The sequence below is a fragment of the Miscanthus floridulus genome, chromosome 13, assembly GCF_019320115.1.
Source record: "Miscanthus floridulus cultivar M001 chromosome 13, ASM1932011v1, whole genome shotgun sequence".
NCBI lineage: Eukaryota > Viridiplantae > Streptophyta > Magnoliopsida > Poales > Poaceae > Miscanthus > Miscanthus floridulus.
The window spans coordinates 12,181,952-12,200,393 of record NC_089592.1 but is presented as its reverse complement, the minus strand read 5'-3'; the positions used below and the strand labels follow the sequence as shown (position 1 = coordinate 12,200,393).

General features: G+C 45.9%; 3 protein-coding genes and 2 pseudogenes across 5 annotated transcripts; 3 read left to right on the top strand and 2 right to left on the bottom strand.

Moving 5' to 3' along the window:
* The first annotated feature begins 549 nt into the window (after positions 1–549).
* LOC136499462 (calcium/calmodulin-regulated receptor-like kinase 1) lies at positions 550–2,308 on the top strand (annotated as a pseudogene).
* A 464-nt stretch (positions 2,309–2,772) lies between these two features.
* LOC136501148 (protein VASCULATURE COMPLEXITY AND CONNECTIVITY-like) lies at positions 2,773–3,844 on the bottom strand. Its single transcript, XM_066496641.1, has 3 exons — positions 3,709–3,844; positions 3,341–3,546; positions 2,773–3,134 (listed from the first exon to the last, which is right to left on the bottom strand). The coding sequence occupies exons 1-3, from the start codon at positions 3,808–3,810 to the stop codon at positions 2,948–2,950; spliced, it is 495 nt and encodes a 164-aa protein (XP_066352738.1). The 5' UTR covers positions 3,811–3,844; the 3' UTR covers positions 2,773–2,947.
* Positions 3,760–6,876, bottom strand: LOC136501146 (pentatricopeptide repeat-containing protein At5g50390, chloroplastic-like). 3 transcript variants are annotated; one of them, XM_066496638.1, is made up of 3 exons: positions 4,862–6,876; positions 4,413–4,522; positions 3,760–3,893 (listed from the first exon to the last, which is right to left on the bottom strand). In XM_066496638.1, exons 1-3 carry the CDS (start codon positions 6,836–6,838, stop codon positions 3,869–3,871), a joined length of 2,112 nt encoding a protein of 703 aa, XP_066352735.1. In that variant the 5' UTR covers positions 6,839–6,876; the 3' UTR covers positions 3,760–3,868. The 3 variants fall into 3 exon arrangements, with proteins under 3 accessions (XP_066352735.1, XP_066352737.1, XP_066352736.1); XM_066496640.1 differs by having other exon boundaries at positions 3,877–3,893; positions 4,750–6,876; XM_066496639.1 differs by lacking the exon at positions 3,760–3,893 and adding an exon at positions 4,030–4,128.
* Positions 6,877–9,309: 2,433 nt separating this feature from the next.
* Positions 9,310–12,562, top strand: LOC136500776 (transcription factor ILR3-like). The gene is made up of 5 exons (XM_066496204.1): positions 9,310–9,589; positions 10,573–10,656; positions 10,758–10,835; positions 10,931–11,093; positions 11,995–12,562. The coding sequence occupies exons 1-5, from the start codon at positions 9,447–9,449 to the stop codon at positions 12,286–12,288; spliced, it is 762 nt and encodes a 253-aa protein (XP_066352301.1). The 5' UTR covers positions 9,310–9,446; the 3' UTR covers positions 12,289–12,562.
* A 173-nt stretch (positions 12,563–12,735) lies between these two features.
* On the top strand, positions 12,736–17,308 carry LOC136499461 (uncharacterized; annotated as a pseudogene).
* Positions 17,309–18,442: the final 1,134 nt, after the last annotated feature.

Sequence of the window (18,442 nt, the reverse complement as noted above, 5' to 3'; positions counted from 1 at the left end):
TTATTTTTTTCTGTTCTTTTTTCATGATCTTTTGTTGTTAGCCCGGCGTTCTTTTCTTTTCACTTTTTGTTTTTTTTTCCTTTTTGGTTTTTGTTGCCCGTCTGTCTACGGTCTGTGTATAGTGTTAGTATTTTTTACGGGTTTTTAGATTTGTTTCCAATATAAATATTAAAAACATAGAATAAAAGCAACGATCGTGGGTCTTTGAGCTCTCGACTCTTTCTAATAAATTAAAAACTTTTACCATCAAATTGATCATGTAGATTTTTATGATTAATGAGCGAAGTGTTTCCTTCACCCCCCACCCAATTCTGATACGATGTATACTAATATTAAATCACATTACCAAATCGATCTCGACGTTTGCCCACCCCTATTCTTGTGGCACCGTCCTTTTCAATTCCTAGCAACACATCTGAAGCATCGAATACGCTCGTCGACTCTACCCCACAACCCATACCATCGTTCAATGTCGCCTCCCCATGAGATCGACCAGTTTATCTACTAACTACTTTGCCGACACGAGTCTCAACCTTTGATGGCTTGGTCATGGTCGAGCCGCGGGGGCCGCGGGACAGGGTCATGGGCTATGTTCGCTTGTCTTTTGTATCAGTTAAGTCCATGAATGCTGCTTTTAGTCATTGATGTTTAGTCAGCACACCATATTCTTGAAAAAAAGGAATGGAATGAATATACTCATCACGGCATCTTATGTAAAAGTTTGTTTGAAGTCAGCATCTAACACTTTGCCTGTACAATAGTGTATCCTTTTTTTAGCTAACTGAACATTCTTTTTGTTGTTCAGGTGAAAACAGTGCACCACTGAAGTGGGATTTAAGAGTGAACATAGCTCTGGATGTGCTAGGGGGTTTGGAGTACTTGCATGATGGGGTAGGCTCTTGTAATGCAGAATTTCGTAGCATGGCACATAATGCAAACATAGTGCTTGATCTGGTTTTACTTATATTCAGGCTGTTCCTCCAGTAGTCCACCGTGACATCAAATCTCCTAACATTTTGCTGGACCAGGCAATGCATGCTAGGGTATGATAATCATCTCTGCTATTTTATTATTGAACATATCTTTCCTGATACTCAAAGGCTTCCTGTCCAGTAGTGCTAGGACCCATTTTTGTTTTATAGAAGAAAAAGAAAGGAAAAACCCTGGGTTCACATACACTAGAATTTCCTGCACACCACTGTGGGTCTGTTGCATTTCGTCTAAATGTTCTGCTCTCAGATGTAAATAACCTTTTTCTGGCCAGGTTGCTGACTTTGGATTATCTAGAGAGGAAATGGTTACTCGCAACGGAGCCAATATACGAGGAACTTATGGATATCTTGATCCAGAGTATGTATCCACACGATCATTCACAAAGAAGAGTGACGTATACAGCTACGGTGTTTTGCTGTTCGAACTGATTGCCGGCAGAAACCCACAACAGGGTCTAATGGAATATGTCGAGCTTGTAAGCTGCCTTGCCCCTTACTCTAAGTAGGTTTTGGTTTGAGGATATTAGCTTTTCCAGATGCTGACTACATTGCATTCTACCACAGGCTGCAATCAACGCTGATGCGGAAAACCGGGTGGGAAGAAATTGCAGATTCTCGGTTAGAAGGCGCATTTGACGTGGAGGAGCTCAATGACATGTCTGCTGTTGCCTACAGATGCGTGAGCCGTGTGTCCCGCAAGCGCCCGGCGATGCGAGATGTCGTCCAGGCTCTGACCCGTGTGTTGAAGCGCAGCCGCAGCAGGAAGCACCACAGCAAGAGGTACCCACAGGCAAGGGCAGACGATGAATCTGTCGACCTGGAGGGGTCCGAGGTTCAGTCGTCCTTCTCTGGTCTTCAGAGAGAGGAGTCAGTTGGCAGCGTTTCGGAGCTGCCAGATGTCTGACCGAAGTTAACTGAATTTTCCAGTTCTTGGCTCAGTTTCTTGATCTGAGCAATTCTTTTGTTTTGTTGATATAGAATTTCACAATGATCAAGGATGGATTATTGGATAGAGATGCAGTTTTGAGCAGTAAGGGTGGGTAACTTGGTGTGAAGTCAATTGTAAGTGTGTTGTATAGAATGCATTGTGACTACTTGATTATATAGAAGCTGATTGTTACCATCTCCTTTGCCATTGCCTTCCTCAGTCAGGAGATCAGGAGGCGCACAACTGTACTTTTCTTGCAATTTCGGTTTGTTAATTTTTAATTCGACAGGGTCCCAGCCAGATCATTGTCCATCAACTTAATGCAGATTTCGTTATGTTAATGTTTAAGTACTCCCGAACTGTGATTTGCTTATTAGCCGTGGGGCTGCTGGGATTTGTAACCTCATCTGAAACATAATAGTGATGTTAACCTTGGGAATCAGGGTTTGTTTACTTTATTTTGTAATGATGGAAAATTTGGTAGCTGACATGTGGGCCCATGAAGAAGCTAAACATTTGAAGGTTCTGGTGTTTGACTGATGAGTCCAATAAATTCAGCAACCGAACTACCGAAGAACAGGACTGTCAGCTATGCATAAAGAATGACAGGTGACAGCCATCCATTCTTACGCCAGGTATTCAGTGCAAAATGCTCAAACGGCGCTACGTTGTGCTGAAGATGCCCATGGAAAAAAATGTTTTTGTTAAGAGCAAGAACTGGATAAATGTTTATATGTTCTATATGATATACTTGTATAAAACTTTCGAACATACAACGTAAATTACTGTGGGACATACAACGTACATTACTGTGGCACATTGACACTAACTTTCGCATGTTTTTCTCAGCAATAGCAACAAATCAAACAAGCATATATTTTCCCTTTTGTGTAACTCTGGTACAAGACAGAACCGGATGCTTGTGTAAAAGCCAAATTATAAGCAGAAAAGCACGAAGCAGCTGAAATAAGGAAAGAATAGTGATGATCTCTTGGGCAAAAGCATTACATTATTCTTTGCCGCTCGACTAAGGAACCTCGTGCGCTGCGGCAGTGGCGGTGACATAGTAGGCGACGGTGATACCGCCGTGGACGAAGCACATGATCCCTCCAAGGCCCAAAGTGTGGCCTTGAGTGAATCGGCATGATGTCTGGGACTTGGAGTTGGACATGGCACCGGCGAGCAGCAGCGAGAATCCAGCAATCAGGGCAATCCTATCAAGTTGCAGAGCAATTGCAATTAGCACTGATAAATAAATTTCCTGTTAATCAAGGACAGCAGGGTTGTTTCTTGTGCAGTATTTGTGCGTCTTGACAGTCACCATGATTAGGCTCAAATCAAATAGGGTGGTATTAAATATTCTGTCTAGAAGGTCCATCTCACTGATTTGCAAAGGAATTGTATAGACAAGTGAAGTTACCATGAGAGAATGATGGTAGTGGCTGCCAGTTTCCTATTAATGGACGCCTTGATGAACTCCAGCTGAGAGCAGATACAGGCACAGCCACCAAGGAAGTTGGCTATCGCGTGGGCAACTACCAGAAGCACTGCAGCTGCAAGGCCAAGTTGGTATGCTCTGTAAACTGGTTTCTCGCATTGGATGAAGAGAATTGTCACCTTTTTAACCTGTAGAAATAGTATCAAATACAATACCAACAACATCAGTCATCAATTATATAATCAGAGACCATCAAGCTAAAATACCAACCGCGCATGATGAAGCAAAATCATACATTTTCAAAATCCCTGTGATTGGGTAAAAAAAATACCAATATCTTGAAACATTACCTTGTTTTGAGCAGCCTGTGCCTCAATTCCTAGTATGCCAGCTGTGACATCCAGGGCTAAAACCACTATGCAGACCAGAATAGCAGCTCCCATCTTCGCCATTGTAGCGTGCTCTCAGACTTCTGCTAGCTGAGAAGGTTATTGGAGGAAGATCACCTGCTTACAATGGTGTTATGAGCTGCGACCTGTTTTATGGCTGATTGGTGAATAAATAGAGGCAAAAGTACAGCAGGGTATTTGTTCTCCAACTAGGATGCAGTCATGAAGCAAGAAGAAACTAGCTGTCCTAAGATGCTCAAAGTATTATACTTCCCTTTGATCCTTTGTTACATCAGAGCTTTATTCCTTCCTTACAGGACACAATTAAAGATTGGTATCTCCAATGCGAAAGCCACACATATTCAACCTACTTTTAAAGATCTGCTTTTACACAAGGGTTATAAAGCTAGTGAAAACGCAGGGAAAAACAATCTATCTGATTGTGCTAAAAAAAACATTTCTACTGAACACATCACAACAGCCATCTTTTCTACAGAGATAAAGGCACACAAGATGTTGCTTACCAAGATAAAGGTGCACAATTTTTTTGCCGACACCCAACAGTTAAAGAAGGGAAAAAGAAAGGGCAAATGGACACATCCATGTGAGTGAAACTTGTAGATTACTCTTTTGACATCTTTAGAAATAAAGAACTCCAAACTTACCAAGCCTGCATGTAGCACAGACACTGAAGCATCATGGTCGACCAATCTGCTTTATCCTCATTAATCAAAGTAATTTCCAGAGAATGGCTTGAAACATCTGGAGTCATTAGCTGTCAGCAAAATATGTATTAGCTTCTGCAGCACATGCACCTTTCTTCCATGTGCTAAGCAAAGCATATTTGATCAGAAAATAAACTAGGTCACATTCTGGATGAAACATATAGTGTTTCACATCTGGTAATCCGTAAAGTGAAAAATGACACTACTGCTGATCAATCTCATAACCCTTTCTCAGTTTTAGTGTCAGAAAATAAAACTATTAGATAGTTGGACATACCCAATTACCAGTAGTCACCACAAGAGCAGATCCCGAGTTTAAAGTGGTGGAACCTGCTACCATCCCTTACAACAATTTCCCTCTTGGTAACTTTTGCCACAAACTTAATTACCTTGTGGCAGTCACTACACAAACAATGGCTTTGAGTAATTCTCAAAGGAGTATGTGGAGATGTGCTGATAAGGCCAAAAGCAATTGCCAGTCTTTCACTGTGGTAAGCTCTCGATATCTTCTGCTCTTCGGGATGAATATCAGGGAGCAACTCATTCTCCTCAGCAACACAGCCAGTTTCTCGTACATCCTTCATTAATGTATCTAGCCTCCTGTATATTTCAGCACTTTGTGGATGCAAAGTATCTTTAAAGAAAAACCTGTGATCCGTTTTCTTGACTGTGATCCAGCTACAAGCGTTACGAATATATAAACCTTTCCTCTTCAATGTTTCAACTACCTTGCAGGCGTCGTCCTGTCTACCAGAGCTAACATACAAGTTAAGGAGCACAACATAGCTGTTTATTTTCTCAGGTTCCATTGCCAATAGCTGCTCGGCAGCTAATTTCGCAAGATGCATGTTCTTATGGATCCTGCTAGCAGTAAGCAAGGCCCCCCACATGTTTGCAGTTGGGGTGAACGGTGCTCTTCTTATCATTGAATAGGCTTCATCAAGTAGGCCCTCTCTACCAAAAAGCTCAATAACACATGCATAATGCATAGCCCGTGGTTTGATCCTCAGATTTTCAGTCATCAACTGGAAAATCCTCTTCCCTTTGTCAACAAGGCCTGAAAACCTACACGCATTCAGCACTGCCAGAAACGTCACATGGTTTGGAGCAACACCATCAGCTATCAGCCTCTCGAACATCTCGATCGCCTTATCTCCCATGCCATGGTAGCCGTATCCAGCTATCAGAGCGTTCCATGAGATCAAGTTCCTCCTAGGCATCCTCTCAAAGACATTCCTCGCGTCCTCCATCCTTCCCCATTTGCAATACAAGTCCACAAGTGCCGTGTTCCCAACAATGTCCAGTGGCAGTCCTCTCTGGATCAAGCCAGCGTGCGCCTGCTTCGCATGCTCCAGCAGCCCCAACCTAGAGAACACCCCTAGCATGGTCGAGAACGTGAACTGGTCCATGGCGACACGACTCCTGCACATTTCTTGGTACAGCTCCAGTGCCTCCTCGCTGCGGCCATGGAGCACATACGCCGCCAACATGGAGTTCCACGCCATGACGCTGGTCCGATGAGGCCGTGGCAGTCCGTCAAACACCCGCCTCGCCTCATCAATCAAGCCGCACTTGCTGTACATGTCGAGCAGTGCGCACGCCAGGTACCAGTCAGCGACGTCGTCACTGCACGCCCCCGCCTTAACAACGCAGCAGTGCAGCTGCCGCCCGGCCCGCGCGGACCCCGAGGATGTAGCCGCGCGGAGAGCCACAACGAGGGACCTCGGCGGCGTCGGCGCGTCCCCGCCGGCCTCCTCCGCCCGCATCTCCCGGAACAGCGCCAGCGCGGAGCGGGGGCGGCCGCGGTCGACGAGGCCGCGCATCATGATCCCCCACGTGACGCCGTTCCGGTCGGGCATCCCGTCGAACGCCCGGCGCGCCTCGGCGAGCATCCCGCACTCGAGGTACGTCCGCAGGACGTGGTTGTGCGTGTACAGGTCGAGCTCGAACCCCGAGCTCTCGACGTGCCAGGCCACCGCCGCGGCCGCGCTGGGCTCCCGCAGCGCGGCGGCGGCGAGCAGCAGCGCGTGGTAGGTGCGCGCCGGGAGCGGCGTGAAGGGAGCCCCCGCGCGGGCGAGGCGGAACAGGTCGAGCGCCTCCGCGTGGCGGCCCGCCGCCGCGTGCTGCTCGATGGCGGCGCAGAGGGCGGGGCTGGGCCTGGGCCTCGGCGCGGGGCTCTGGCGCGGGAGGCGCGGGCGGGGCTTGAGGGGCTGCTCCGTGGAAGAGGAGCAGGAGGTGGAGGGCCCGGCGGTGGCAGTGGAGGTGGAGGTGCAGGCGGAGGCGGCCTTGGGGCGGTTGGCGAGGAGGCGGAGGTTGGCGAGGAGGCGGAGGTTGGCGAGGGGCGGTGGCGCGAGCTGCAGGTCCATGGCGAGCCAAGTGGTGGGGGTTTTCCTTGGGTTTTGCGGATTAGGCTCCGCAACGAAGCGAGAGGGTGGAGAGGGCGAGCAGTCAGCCAGTCAGTACAGTTCCTGATATATCGGGCCCACTTCACAGAGGCTCATTTGAAGGTAATTTGACGAGTACCCGCGCTGGTTTGTTTGGCCGCCGTTTTTCGACGAGACCGTTAATATCATTTATAATTATAAATTATCTTAACTTTCTCGAAGAGTTAAAAAATCTCAAGTTCATTTTAAATTGAGATCCACCAGCTCAGTCTATCGGATATGCTCGTAAAGACAAGAGTCTACTTAATATGTTTCTAGGGATGAGTACGCATGTAAATTTATTTACGCATAGCATACGCTACGTTGCTATTGGGTAACCCCTACAAATGAAGTGTTTTTTTCAACCCGTGCGTCAATCCACGTCCTTTTTCTATTTTTCTCTTTTTTTTTTCCTTTCCCTTTTTTACTTTTTTCCCGTCCACCTGGTTTTTGAGAGGACATTATTTTTTTTCTGTTCTTTTTTCATGATCTTTTTGTTGTTAGCCCGGCGTTCTTTTCTTTTCACTTTTTTGTTTTTTTTTTTCCTTTTTGGTTTTTGTTGCCCGTCTGTCTACGGTCTGTGTATAGTGTTAGTATTTTTTACGGGTTTTTAGATTTGTTTCCAATATAAATATTAAAAACATAGAATAAAAGCAACGATCGTGGGTCTTTGAGCTCTCGACTCTTTCTAATAAATTAAAAACTTTTACCATCAAATTGATCATGTAGATTTTTATGATTAATGAGCGAAGTGTTTCCTTCACGCCCCCACCCAATTCTGATACGATGTATACTAATATTAAATCACATTACCAAATCGATCTCGACGTTTGCCCACCCCTATTCTTGTGGCACCGTCCTTTTCAATTCCTAGCGACACATCTGAAGCATCGAATACGCTCGTCGACTCTACCCCACAACCCATACCATCGTTCAATGTCGCCTCCCCATGAGATCGACCAGTTTATCTACTAACTACTTTGCCGACACGAGTCTCAACCTTTGATGGCTTGGTCATGGTCGAGCCGCGGGGGCCGCGGGACAGGGTCATGGGCTATGTTCGCTTGTCTTATAATTGGTACTTTTCAGCTTGTTTTTTAGTCGTAATAGTGTTTTCTCTCACCGCAAATTAGCCGGAACAGTGCTTCGGCTCAGCGAAGCGAACGGGACCATGGTCACCAAGGTCACCTCCTAATTGAATAGCCATGCGTTCCACTCAGCATTCCGGCACCACTTTGAGCGCTTTCATGACAATACAAGGCGTCGGTGTAGAATAGGAACAATATAATCCGATGCTCTCGATGAATTTCGTGTGTTCACCATCATCTCCGAGTAGCATGCGACAGTGAGAGGCAAGGGAACGAGCTGGCCTCCTCCGTCAAGCCTAGCAAAAACCTGTCTGGTATATTGCCGAGCCAGTTCCTCGTGGCCTATTCAACGGCAGAAAACACTCAAATTTTACGACTGAGCTCTATGATGAATCTAAGCGCATGCGTGTTTGGAGGAAATGTGATAAGAACTAGGATAGGGGTTTGGCAAAGATTTGCTCATTTGCTTCAAATGTAGCTGCCTGCCCTTGGGTCCTCCATATGCCGTATTCTGTATACGACCCAGATTCATGATTCACGCTCATATGAGTTAGGAACTCACATCTAGCAATTGTATGAAAGTTGAATTTCAGGACGTATTGGATTTCGTGCCACGCATGAGCACGTTTGCTAGTTAAAAAGAAAAACGTCGTCTAATTATGACCGGAGACAGGAGACAGTATAATAGTTCATGTAGAACTATCGATTTGTCTTTCTGAGCATCAGATTGAGCCTTGAGAGGTGACCTGACCAATCAAGTGTTAAGTGTAGACGAAGAGGGGAGCGATGGTCCATGCTCCGGTCGCTAGCCTGTAGCCACACCAGATCAAGGCAATGGTGACGGTGGCATATGCATGTTTTTGTCGTTGATAAAAAAAATTCGCTGTCATGGGTCCATGCCTCCATTGGTTAAACTAAAGTGTTCATCAGTCAAATCAAGTTAGTAGCAGTGATACTAAAGCCTCCTTTAGCACGACTCATCCAAAACGGTTTTACCGGTGAAGCCAAAGCCGGCGAAGCCAGAAAAACTGGTTTTTCTCGGCTTCTAGTTCATTTTAACCCCAGCTTACAAAACAGCTTCACGCTACCGTGCCTCAATTTGCGCAAAATAAATGAAGCCAAAGCCGATATAAGCCGTACCAAAGAGACCCAGATATTGGCAAACGAAGAGGGTCCCACTCGCACTCGCCCCTGGCGGCCTTCATCCTCGCTGGCTCTCCTCCGTTCACGCCACGTCACCCCCCTCACCTGCTCCTCCTATCTTCTCCAGCGGCCACATGAAAAAGAAAAAAAAAATACAGAAAGACAATTCGCCGTCCACCAACCACACACTAGCCAGAAACGCGCCAGGGCCCACCTGTCACCCACAGCACGGCCCGCCTTCCTAATCTCGGGTCCGCGACGCGAGGCACCAAAGATCCACGAATTTTGTTATTAGCCCCCAAAAGGTCTCTTCGGCGGCGATGTCTCTCCCCCCGGGCCCGGTGGACGGCGGCGGCGGCACCGGCGACGACTGGTTCCTCGACTGCGGCATCCTCGACGACCTCCCGGCCGCGGCATGCGGGGCCTTCCCGTGGGACGCGTCCCCGTCTTCTTCCAACCCCAGGTCCGCCCGCCCAGATTGACCGATCGATTCCTCCCTCCCCCACGCCACCTTCTAGTTCCAGAAGACGCGGATGCTTTCGTTTAGCATAGGGCCCTGGCGATCGGTTCCGTGACCGCGGGGTTCCGTATCTCTGCGATGAGTATCGTGGGAATCGTGGGTAGAGACGTGTGCGGATGAATTATTTTTGGGATTTGAGATGGGTAGTATATGCATGCGCGGGGAGGCATCTGATCCGGAGACGTGGTTGCTTTATACAGCAGATCTTCCAGTCTGTTATTCTATTCGTGCTATAAACTTGCCGAGGCTGCTTTTGTATTGGTTATTAAATTAGATTAGAGTTCCCAAAGAAAAAAATGGTTCCCTAAGAAACAAGGCTGTTGAGTTTTCAAGATAACTTGTTTTGGTAGATTTGCAGCGATTGTGTTTATGCTGGTGGAATGGATGGATTATGCGTGATGATGATATAATGATTTGCCCAAACAAGAAACAATTGAGATGGTCCGCTCTAGCGTACACTGTTTTATGTCGGCGACTTAATTGATGGGGACTGTATTACCGGTTGGTCTTGATGACGAGTATGTGTGCGAGCGATGGGATGTGCTGCTAGGTCATGGATGGGATCGTAAAACCGGACTGCAGAGCAAAGATATAATTTCCCATCTGTCATGTATGTGCTGATGCTGCTAGGATATTAATTTGGGAGTAATTTGCAGTGATCCTGTTGTTTCACCCTTTTTTGCTTTAATGAAAGCAGTCTACTCCATATGGGCAGAGTTCAATTCCTTACATGTAGTTAGTTCTCTGATTACTTTCGTCGATGAATTATTTTCAGTTATTTGACTACCCCATATGGGCTCTTGGTGGGTTTCAATTCTAGCCTACCCCAACATGCTTGGGACTGATAGGCTATGTTGTTGTTGTATTTGGTTGAAATTAGGTACTAACAAATAGGAAAAAGAAAGTTCATGCCCCTTATTTTACAGTGTGGAAGTGGGCAGCTATGTGAACACCAATGATGTCTTCAAGGAGCCCAACGGCATCTTCAAGGAGCCTGGCAGCAATAAACGGTGTGTCTGTTATTTCGCCCTAGGAACTGAAAAAATCTTCATATTGCCTTGCTATATGCAAACCATCATTCTTAAAATTGTAACTCTATTGCAACTTGCAGTTTAAGGTCAGGATCCAATGATGTGCCAACATCTAAAGCTTCTAGGGAAAAAATGAGGAGGAACAAGCTGAATGACAGGTAAATCATGGACATAATTTTGCTGACACTGGAGTATCAAAGATGGATTGCCATGTCATTGACATAACTTTTCAATTGTTTCTTATGGTTCCTAGGTTTCTTGAATTGGGGTCTACATTAGAACCTGGGAAACCATTTAAAGCTGACAAAGCTGCTATCCTAAGTGACGCTACTCGCATGGTTATTCAGCTCCGTTCAGAAGCACAGCAGCTGAAGGAAACTAATGGTAGTCTTGAAGAAAAGATTAAAGAACTAAAGGTTATTCAGCTGTTTCTTTTGAACACTGTTAACTCACATATAATACATTGTCCTTTTATGGTGAGAGCATGCCCCGTGTTATTCAGGAATCCATAACATTTCCCAGTAGTACTCTTATGTTCGTCTATATGAATCTTTATCTAAGGTTGGCAATGCTTTATGGTAGCTTATGGCCTGCACAGGAATACACCGTGATTGCTCTTGCATAACTCACCAAGACATTTCCCAGTAGCTTACACCAAATCAGCCCCTGGCGGACAACATACTACATAACTAGTTACCTATATGTTGATTATGTACAACAGAGCACAAAGCATGAATTGATCATATAAGACTTCTAGACCTGTCAATGGGGAGGGTATGGACACACCCGGCTTACCCATGGCACACATAGCACTACAGGTTGTGTGCTGCAGGTGAGGTGACTGTTATGGAGGGGACTTGTGTTTCTTTGATATCTCTAAGAAACAACTATGTTGGAAGGACGCAAGAGGAGGAGATGAGATTACGGGTAGAAATGGGGAGACCCGTACCATACCCTTGATCCTAGGGGTAGCAAGCTACTTACCCATACCTCACCCAAATCACATGGGTGTGAATTTGGGGAACTGTTAGGGTATCCACTGACAGGTCTAAACCCTTCATTTTTTTATGATGGATACAGTTTGCAATCAAGCTTTTGAAATATCTGTAATTCTGGGAAATTCACAGTCCATGATAACCCTTTATGTAGAGTCTGAGTTTGTTATTAATTTGATCAGACTGTTGACTATATTATACTGTGCAATGTGGCTGCTATGGGTCAACTACTCAGCTATGGAAAAAATTTCTTGAGGCCACAAAGTTACTCCTTTTCTCATTTTTTTTTCTATGATCAGACTGTTGTTTCTTTAAATTCCAGGCCGAGAAGGATGAGCTTCGTGACGAGAAGCAGAAGTTGAAATTAGAGAAGGAGAGTTTAGAGCACCAGATGAAGCTTATGGCTACAACCCCAGCCTACATGCCTCATCCGACCCTGATGCCGGCGCCTTTCCCTCAGGCGCCCTTAGCGCCATTCCATGCCCAGGGGCAAGCTGCAGGGCAGAAGCTGATGATGCCCTTTGTCAGCTATCCGGGGTACCCAATGTGGCAGTTCATGCCGCCATCAGAAGTTGACACCTCGAAGGACAGCGAAGCGTGCCCTCCTGTCGCGTAACCGCTTCAATCGACTGTTCGCGCTTGCATCATGTGAATTAATTGCAATTGAAGCCCCCCCCCCCCCCCCCCCCCCGGTCGTCGATCCATTGATTGGGTAGGTAACGGAGTAAGGTGCTGATATCTTGTGGCGTGCTACTATATAGAGGCTACTGCTGCCCCTTCAATGGCTGTACAATTTTTTGTGGAGAAAAGAAGAATGTTCGTTCTTGTTCTCCATATCAACAATGCCACATTATTATTATCTATATGTCATATATCTATTTTATATTTAACAGTGTCTTGACTTAACTCGTGTTTGTGATACATACAATAATACAAGCAAATTGTCTGGCATGAATATTTAGAACAGAGACATTATTCGTTCAACAGTACTATGAGATGCTGCATTGTTGAAAGAAATGAAACAGTGAGCTAGGCAATGGTGAGGCCAAGCAGCAGCGACACAATGGCGACCAGTGATGCTTGTGCCCTCGCCATCAGCTTAATTCAACGCTGGTAGATGATCTTGAATGAATGGAAATGATTGGCTAGCTGATCCTATGTGGTCTATGAGAGTTGATATGATTTTTTTGTTGAACAAAAACTAGACCTTATAGTTGCATTCTTTTACAGGCTGAGGAAGTATAATGTTTGCAAAATCAAATAATTCAGCATATTTTCAAAAGAGTTCTTAGTAGCATATTTTCAAATAATTCAGGCTGCTTGCTCTCTCTCCCACCGCCGAGTCCTGCTCCCGCCGCCGCCGCGCGACGCGCTGCCTGGCGTCGATCGCTGGCGCCGCGACAGGTGCGTCATCGGCGTCGCGTCCTCGCGCGCGCGCACCCGAGCAGGCTCACCTTCGACGCCGTCTGCCTCACCGTCGACGGCGACCGCCCGCGCGCCTGGGTCGCGTCCGTCCGCGACGGCACCTGCGCCAGTTGCCGAGGGCCGAGGGCGTCGTCGTCGACTTCGACCCGTGGTGATTCGAGGCCCGCTGCGTGCACGCCGCTGGGAACATCTACTGGCACATCTGCAACTCCAGCCGCGTGCTCCAGCTGGATCCTCGCACGCTCGACTTCTCGTTCATGCCCGTGCCTGCCGCCCTGGGGGATGGCTTCAACAAGTACCACGCCGGAGGACGGCCGTCTGTGCATGTCGTCGATCGTGGACGAAGAGCGTCTGCAGATCTGGGTGCGTGGAGGAGAGCCCAGGTGGAGCGACAGGGGGTGGTGGCTGGAGAGGGAGATTTGCATGACCAAAGTGCTCGACACCGTGCCTGGGCTTCCCAAGGACAGGATGATGCGGATGCTTTGCACCTGGCTCAGCGACATGGACTACGCTCGCACCGGGAAGGTGTTCATCACTACATGGGGATATGGGCGCTACTCGTTCCATCTGGAAACCGGCAAGCTGGAGCGCTTGGTGATGAAAGATGAAGGAGCACGGAGACCCTATCTATGCCTACACCTTGGCCTGGCCGCCTGAGTTCCTCGCTGCTCCAACAAACTGACTTTCTGGTGATTTCCACAGCCTTTTGTTTATAACAAGTTTTGCTTGATCAAATGCTCCATTAATTATTTTTCTCTATGATTATCTGTATATGCTCTGATGCATGCATATTTTGTCATATAGCATCTTGTAAATACAAGTAGAGGGAGCGTATCCTTTTCTTTTTGGATTTGTTATACAGTTATTACTCTCACTAACTCGCAAAATTTTACAACATGGAAATTAACACATAGTTGTAGAAAGCTTGATGGTCATCAGTTTGGTGAATGGTGTTCCATCCGGTAGCTGTAGGATGTGGTATATACTTATATTTGGTACAGACTAATTTCTCAATAAGTTCTATATACTTAGGTACCAAATTTGAAGCTTGTGTTGGACAGTATTATTCAACACTCCAGATTGACTTCCTTTTGAATTTTTGGTATTAATTGTTATTGTGTGAATTCAAGGAACTGCTTTGGTTATTTCATTTCTCAGTTGTCAACTTAACTTCACAAATTTTGAGTTTCGTGTACTTCAGGCTTTGTTGTAACTTGCACTTGTGCAATTGAGCTTTTTACGGGTTATATATACCTTGTGTGTCTAGATACTAAACCTGAGTGTTAACACAAAGGAATACTATAAATAATTGAAACTTCACATTCTGTAGAACCTCACAACAAGAAGCATAGGGCCCCATCTATGCCAACTCCTTGTTCTCGATGCCTGTGTTCCTCGTTGATTTTTTGCTGAGACATTCCTTGGCTTCCATGTTCATGTCACTTGTTTATGTGAAGTTGCTTGATCAAATAGAGATCAATTTTTTTATGTGTTTGTGTCCTGGGCGTGTAAGCTGATTGTGGAAGGCGCTAGCATATTCCCTTGTTTCTGATGGTTATGATCTACTGGCTGCATAAATGTGGTGACAGATCTTTGTATAGTAGGAGCCAGTTGTCGAAATTATAATATGTCATCCAATGATCTAATGTATTTTCCAGGCACCTATTAGAAGGATACTTGATGATCCTACGTTTGATGTGTTATGTACCTTGCAGTGGCTTTGGTAGGCTGTGTTATGTTTTTAATAAACAAAATGCTTTTAATGTCTTTGTTTTGTGTTTAGGAACCTATTTAATACTTTGCTTTTACATATCAATTTTGTTCCTTAGATTTGGGTTTTCCAAACAAAAAGAAGTTCTATGCTTACTACTAAATAATAGCTTTTAGGCTAGGTTTTGAATCTGCAGATCTGTTTGATTGTTGCTTGAATCCAAGTTGCTGTTTTTAGTTTGTTTGCTCTGTTGCTTAAATAGTGGTTTCGAAATTTTTAGTTTGATGAGGTCTAGATTTAGTTTAAATCTACAACTGAGCCTCTTTTCTTATGCTAATTTAGTTAACCAAATTTCACAATATTTAATAAACACAAGCAACCGAACTTTATATTCTTTAGAATTGCTATAATATCTTTAGACCTGATTCAGTCTTGCCAAATTTATATATTTGCTAGCATAGTTTCAACTCTCGTGTGATATGTATGCATTTCATGTGTCTGAAATCTGCCAGATAGTAGTACTTGTGTATTTGAAAAGGTACTTTTGTACCTTTTGTTATGTATCAGAATTACGTGTTGATATGTTAGGCATTGTCACCTAACATTTAGTAATTGCTGTCATTAATTATAATGAAGGATATATTGCCACTTTAGTGTTTGATAATAGTTAGCCACAAATAATTGTGAATCCTTCCATTTTGTAGCTTATTGTGTTTTTATTTGCCTTCTTTTGGATCTTCTTTCAGAAAGACCATTTGAGCTGGAACTTAGAAATCGAAGGTCTTTTTACACAAAACTAGAGAATCTACGTACCAATTTGATGATTCTTAAGCTATGTGTCGGGTTCATAAACCCGGGGTGACCTGCTTCATAGCAAAAGCTCGGCCCAGCAGACAACGTTGCGAACGACGCGCAACTCCTGGGTTGACCCAAAAATCTAACGACAGGCTAGAAGGATGATCCAGTCTCCGACCGGAAGGCCTAGCCAGGAAGGAACGATGCTCGCTTCCGACTCCGGCCCGCCTCTCCGACCGGAAGGCATGGCCAAGGAGGAACGACGCTCGCTACCGACTCCGGCCCGCCTCTTTGACCGGAAGGCCTGGCCAAGGAGGAACGACACTCGCTTTCGACTCTGGCCCGCCTCTCCGACCGGAAGGCCTGGCAAAGGAGAGAACGACGCTTGATTCCGACTCCGACCCGCTTCTCCGACCGGGAATACACCGAACCTCTGCTTACAGCTCTTCTCCGACCTGGAGGCCGGAGCCGACTGGGGAACGACCGACCGGGGACGTCCGCTCAGTGAAGACCTAGGAAACAGACAGAGCAAGTAAGGCGGGGCGCTCCAGTCAACCGCAATACCAAGGACCGTACCCTGCGCACCTGCGGGATAGTACTGTCAGGTCATGTCAGAAGAATACTTTATAACCTTCTAGACATATCAGAACACCAACAGTATTGTGGGCGCCGACATTTACCCTACAGTATGGTAGGCGCCGACATTGGCCATACCTGAAGATCACGATGAAGCCTACCACATGCATCTGGACATTAACATTGTTGTGGGAGCCGACAAACCACCTTGTACCCGACGGCGTGGGTAACAAGACAAGGTAGCACACACACACTCTTTCTCTCACACTCTCTCTTGTAAAGCCGTCCTATTCATCTATAAAAGGGGATGCGCTCTCTCCAAAAGGAAGGATCGATTCGGACGATTCGAACGACCAACGATTCAGACAACTTATTCTGATTCTCTCTGCTTGGCTCTAGACCTCTAAAGCCAGACAGAGCGTACGTTCAAACACTTAGCGCACGTCGGAGCTCCCGTCACTCTTAGCCTTTCGGTCCGGAGTCCGACCGGACCTCTGATACCCCCATCTTACTCCCTCTCGTTTGTAATCCCACAACAAACTTCGAGTATCTGGGCTCAGGAATAAAGTCACCGACCGACTCAGACTAGACGTAGGGCACGTTGTCTGAACCAGTATAAACCCTGTGTCATTGAGTGCTAGACCACATCCGATAACAACGTACGACAAAACGACAAATATTTACTAGTTGGTCACTTTTCGTACCGACACTATGACTGATTGCTCCTTCAGTTTTAACAAGAGTTACGGTTCAATTCTCTTATCTTTGCAATTGATTAGGACAATGGTGCTGGGATTTGACTATTTTATCAATTTGGTTACTTAGATGGTTTTATTCTCTTATATCTTTGCATGGATTACTGCTGATGAAATGGGTTTCTAGAAAAACCTCTAGACCTATGAAAGTATATACTGTGAACGCTGTTAGGCACTTCTGAACTTTAAACATCACATATATATACCTGGGATCCAATTTTCTGTTTGCAAGCCAGCTTATTTACCAATTATTACACTTGTTATTTTATCACCAAAATCCAATCTGTTTGATTCCTAGGCAGTTGGAGTTGTGCTAACAATGATTTATTCTTTATGATTCAGGTTGTTGACCAGTGAGAGAAGATAACAGTGACCGCGTACACTTCGCAACTTGTGTCAGCCTTCTCGTGATTGCAGTAGCTGGCGATCGAGGCTGCAAGATGCACAACGACAACAGCATGCTGCCCTGCATATGCCCTCTTTCATAATCGCTTCGATCGGCTGGTCGCGCTTGCACCATGTGAATTAATCGCAACTGAACCCCCCTAGTTGTCGATCCATTGATTGGGTATAACTATTGTTCTTATGTGGTAGTTTGTTGTTTACCAAGGAAGCTGATATCTGTGGGGGGCGCCCTACTATAGAGGCTACGGCTTCCCCTTCAATGGTTGTACAGTGGCGGAGAAAAGAACGGTAATGGTCTTGATAGGGCGTCGGCTGGCCGGACCCCTCCTGCGTCTTCCGCTCGTGGAATGGATCCCGCCCGTGCTGCCCCCGTCCCCGTCGCCCCTGCTTGTGGGACAGACTCGTCCTCGCCCGTGCCACCCCTGCTCCCCCCCACGCCGCGTGCCCCTGCTCGGACTCGTGCCTTCCGTTGCGACCGCGCTCCATCCGCTTACCGCGGCCCTTGCCGTGGTCTGTGCGCCGACGAGCTCCACACTGGCAACCTCCGTATCACTCCGTAGCATCGAACTCCACGCCACCGTCGAGCTCAGCATCGATGAGCCAGCATTTTAGTCCAAGCAGCAAGTAGATATTGCGCTTGAAAGTGCATTTGCATGCGGCTGTTTCAAGTGTTTTAGATGTTTCAGAGGTATGTGTGCAAGTGTTTCATATGAGCATTGCAAAAGTAGATCGAGATGTAGCATATATTGCAATGGTTGTACACGTATGTTGCAAGCTTTTGTTCCTAATGTTTCACCTGTGTTTTCAGATGTATGTTGCAAGCGTGTTTATCTGGATGTTGGATATATTTCACACATATCTTTGCAAGTGTTTTATCTGGATGTTGCGTATGTTTTTGCAATGGTTTTGAGTATTTTTCATGTGTTTTTGCAAGTGTTTGCGATTCATGTTTCAAAGTGTTTCATCTATCTTCAGGCGTATGTTGCAAGTGTTCCATCTAAATGTTTTCAAAAATAGATCGAGTGTTGCATCTCCTTTCTCGTCTTCTGTTGTCTCGCCTTGGTGTCTCCTCCTCCCAGCACCGGCTGGGCATCCACCGCCTC

What these genes read in the sequence shown, in the direction of transcription:
- LOC136501148 (XM_066496641.1), bottom strand. Translation starts at nt 3,810, where the DNA reads ATGGCGAAGATGGGAGCTGCTATTCTGGTCTGCATAGTGGTTTTAGCC. An exon ending in CACAGGCTGCTCAAAACAAG is followed by an intron (nt 3,547 to 3,708) that starts GTAATGTTTCAA and finishes CTATTTCTACAG; the next exon opens with GTTAAAAAGGTGACAATTCT. An exon ending in ACTACCATCATTCTCTCATG is followed by an intron (nt 3,135 to 3,340) that starts GTAACTTCACTT and finishes GCAACTTGATAG; the next exon opens with GATTGCCCTGATTGCTGGAT.
- LOC136501146 (XM_066496638.1), bottom strand. Translation starts at nt 6,838, where the DNA reads ATGGACCTGCAGCTCGCGCCACCGCCCCTCGCCAACCTCCGCCTCCTC. An exon ending in TGTGTAGTGACTGCCACAAG is followed by an intron (nt 4,523 to 4,861) that starts GTAATTAAGTTT and finishes TTTTGCTGACAG; the next exon opens with CTAATGACTCCAGATGTTTC. An exon ending in CTGTGCTACATGCAGGCTTG is followed by an intron (nt 3,894 to 4,412) that starts GTAAGTTTGGAG and finishes GCCATAAAACAG; the next exon opens with GTCGCAGCTCATAACACCAT.
- LOC136500776 (XM_066496204.1), top strand. Translation starts at nt 9,447, where the DNA reads ATGTCTCTCCCCCCGGGCCCGGTGGACGGCGGCGGCGGCACCGGCGAC. An exon ending in CCGTCTTCTTCCAACCCCAG is followed by an intron (nt 9,590 to 10,572) that starts GTCCGCCCGCCC and finishes CTTATTTTACAG; the next exon opens with TGTGGAAGTGGGCAGCTATG. An exon ending in AGGAACAAGCTGAATGACAG is followed by an intron (nt 10,836 to 10,930) that starts GTAAATCATGGA and finishes TATGGTTCCTAG; the next exon opens with GTTTCTTGAATTGGGGTCTA.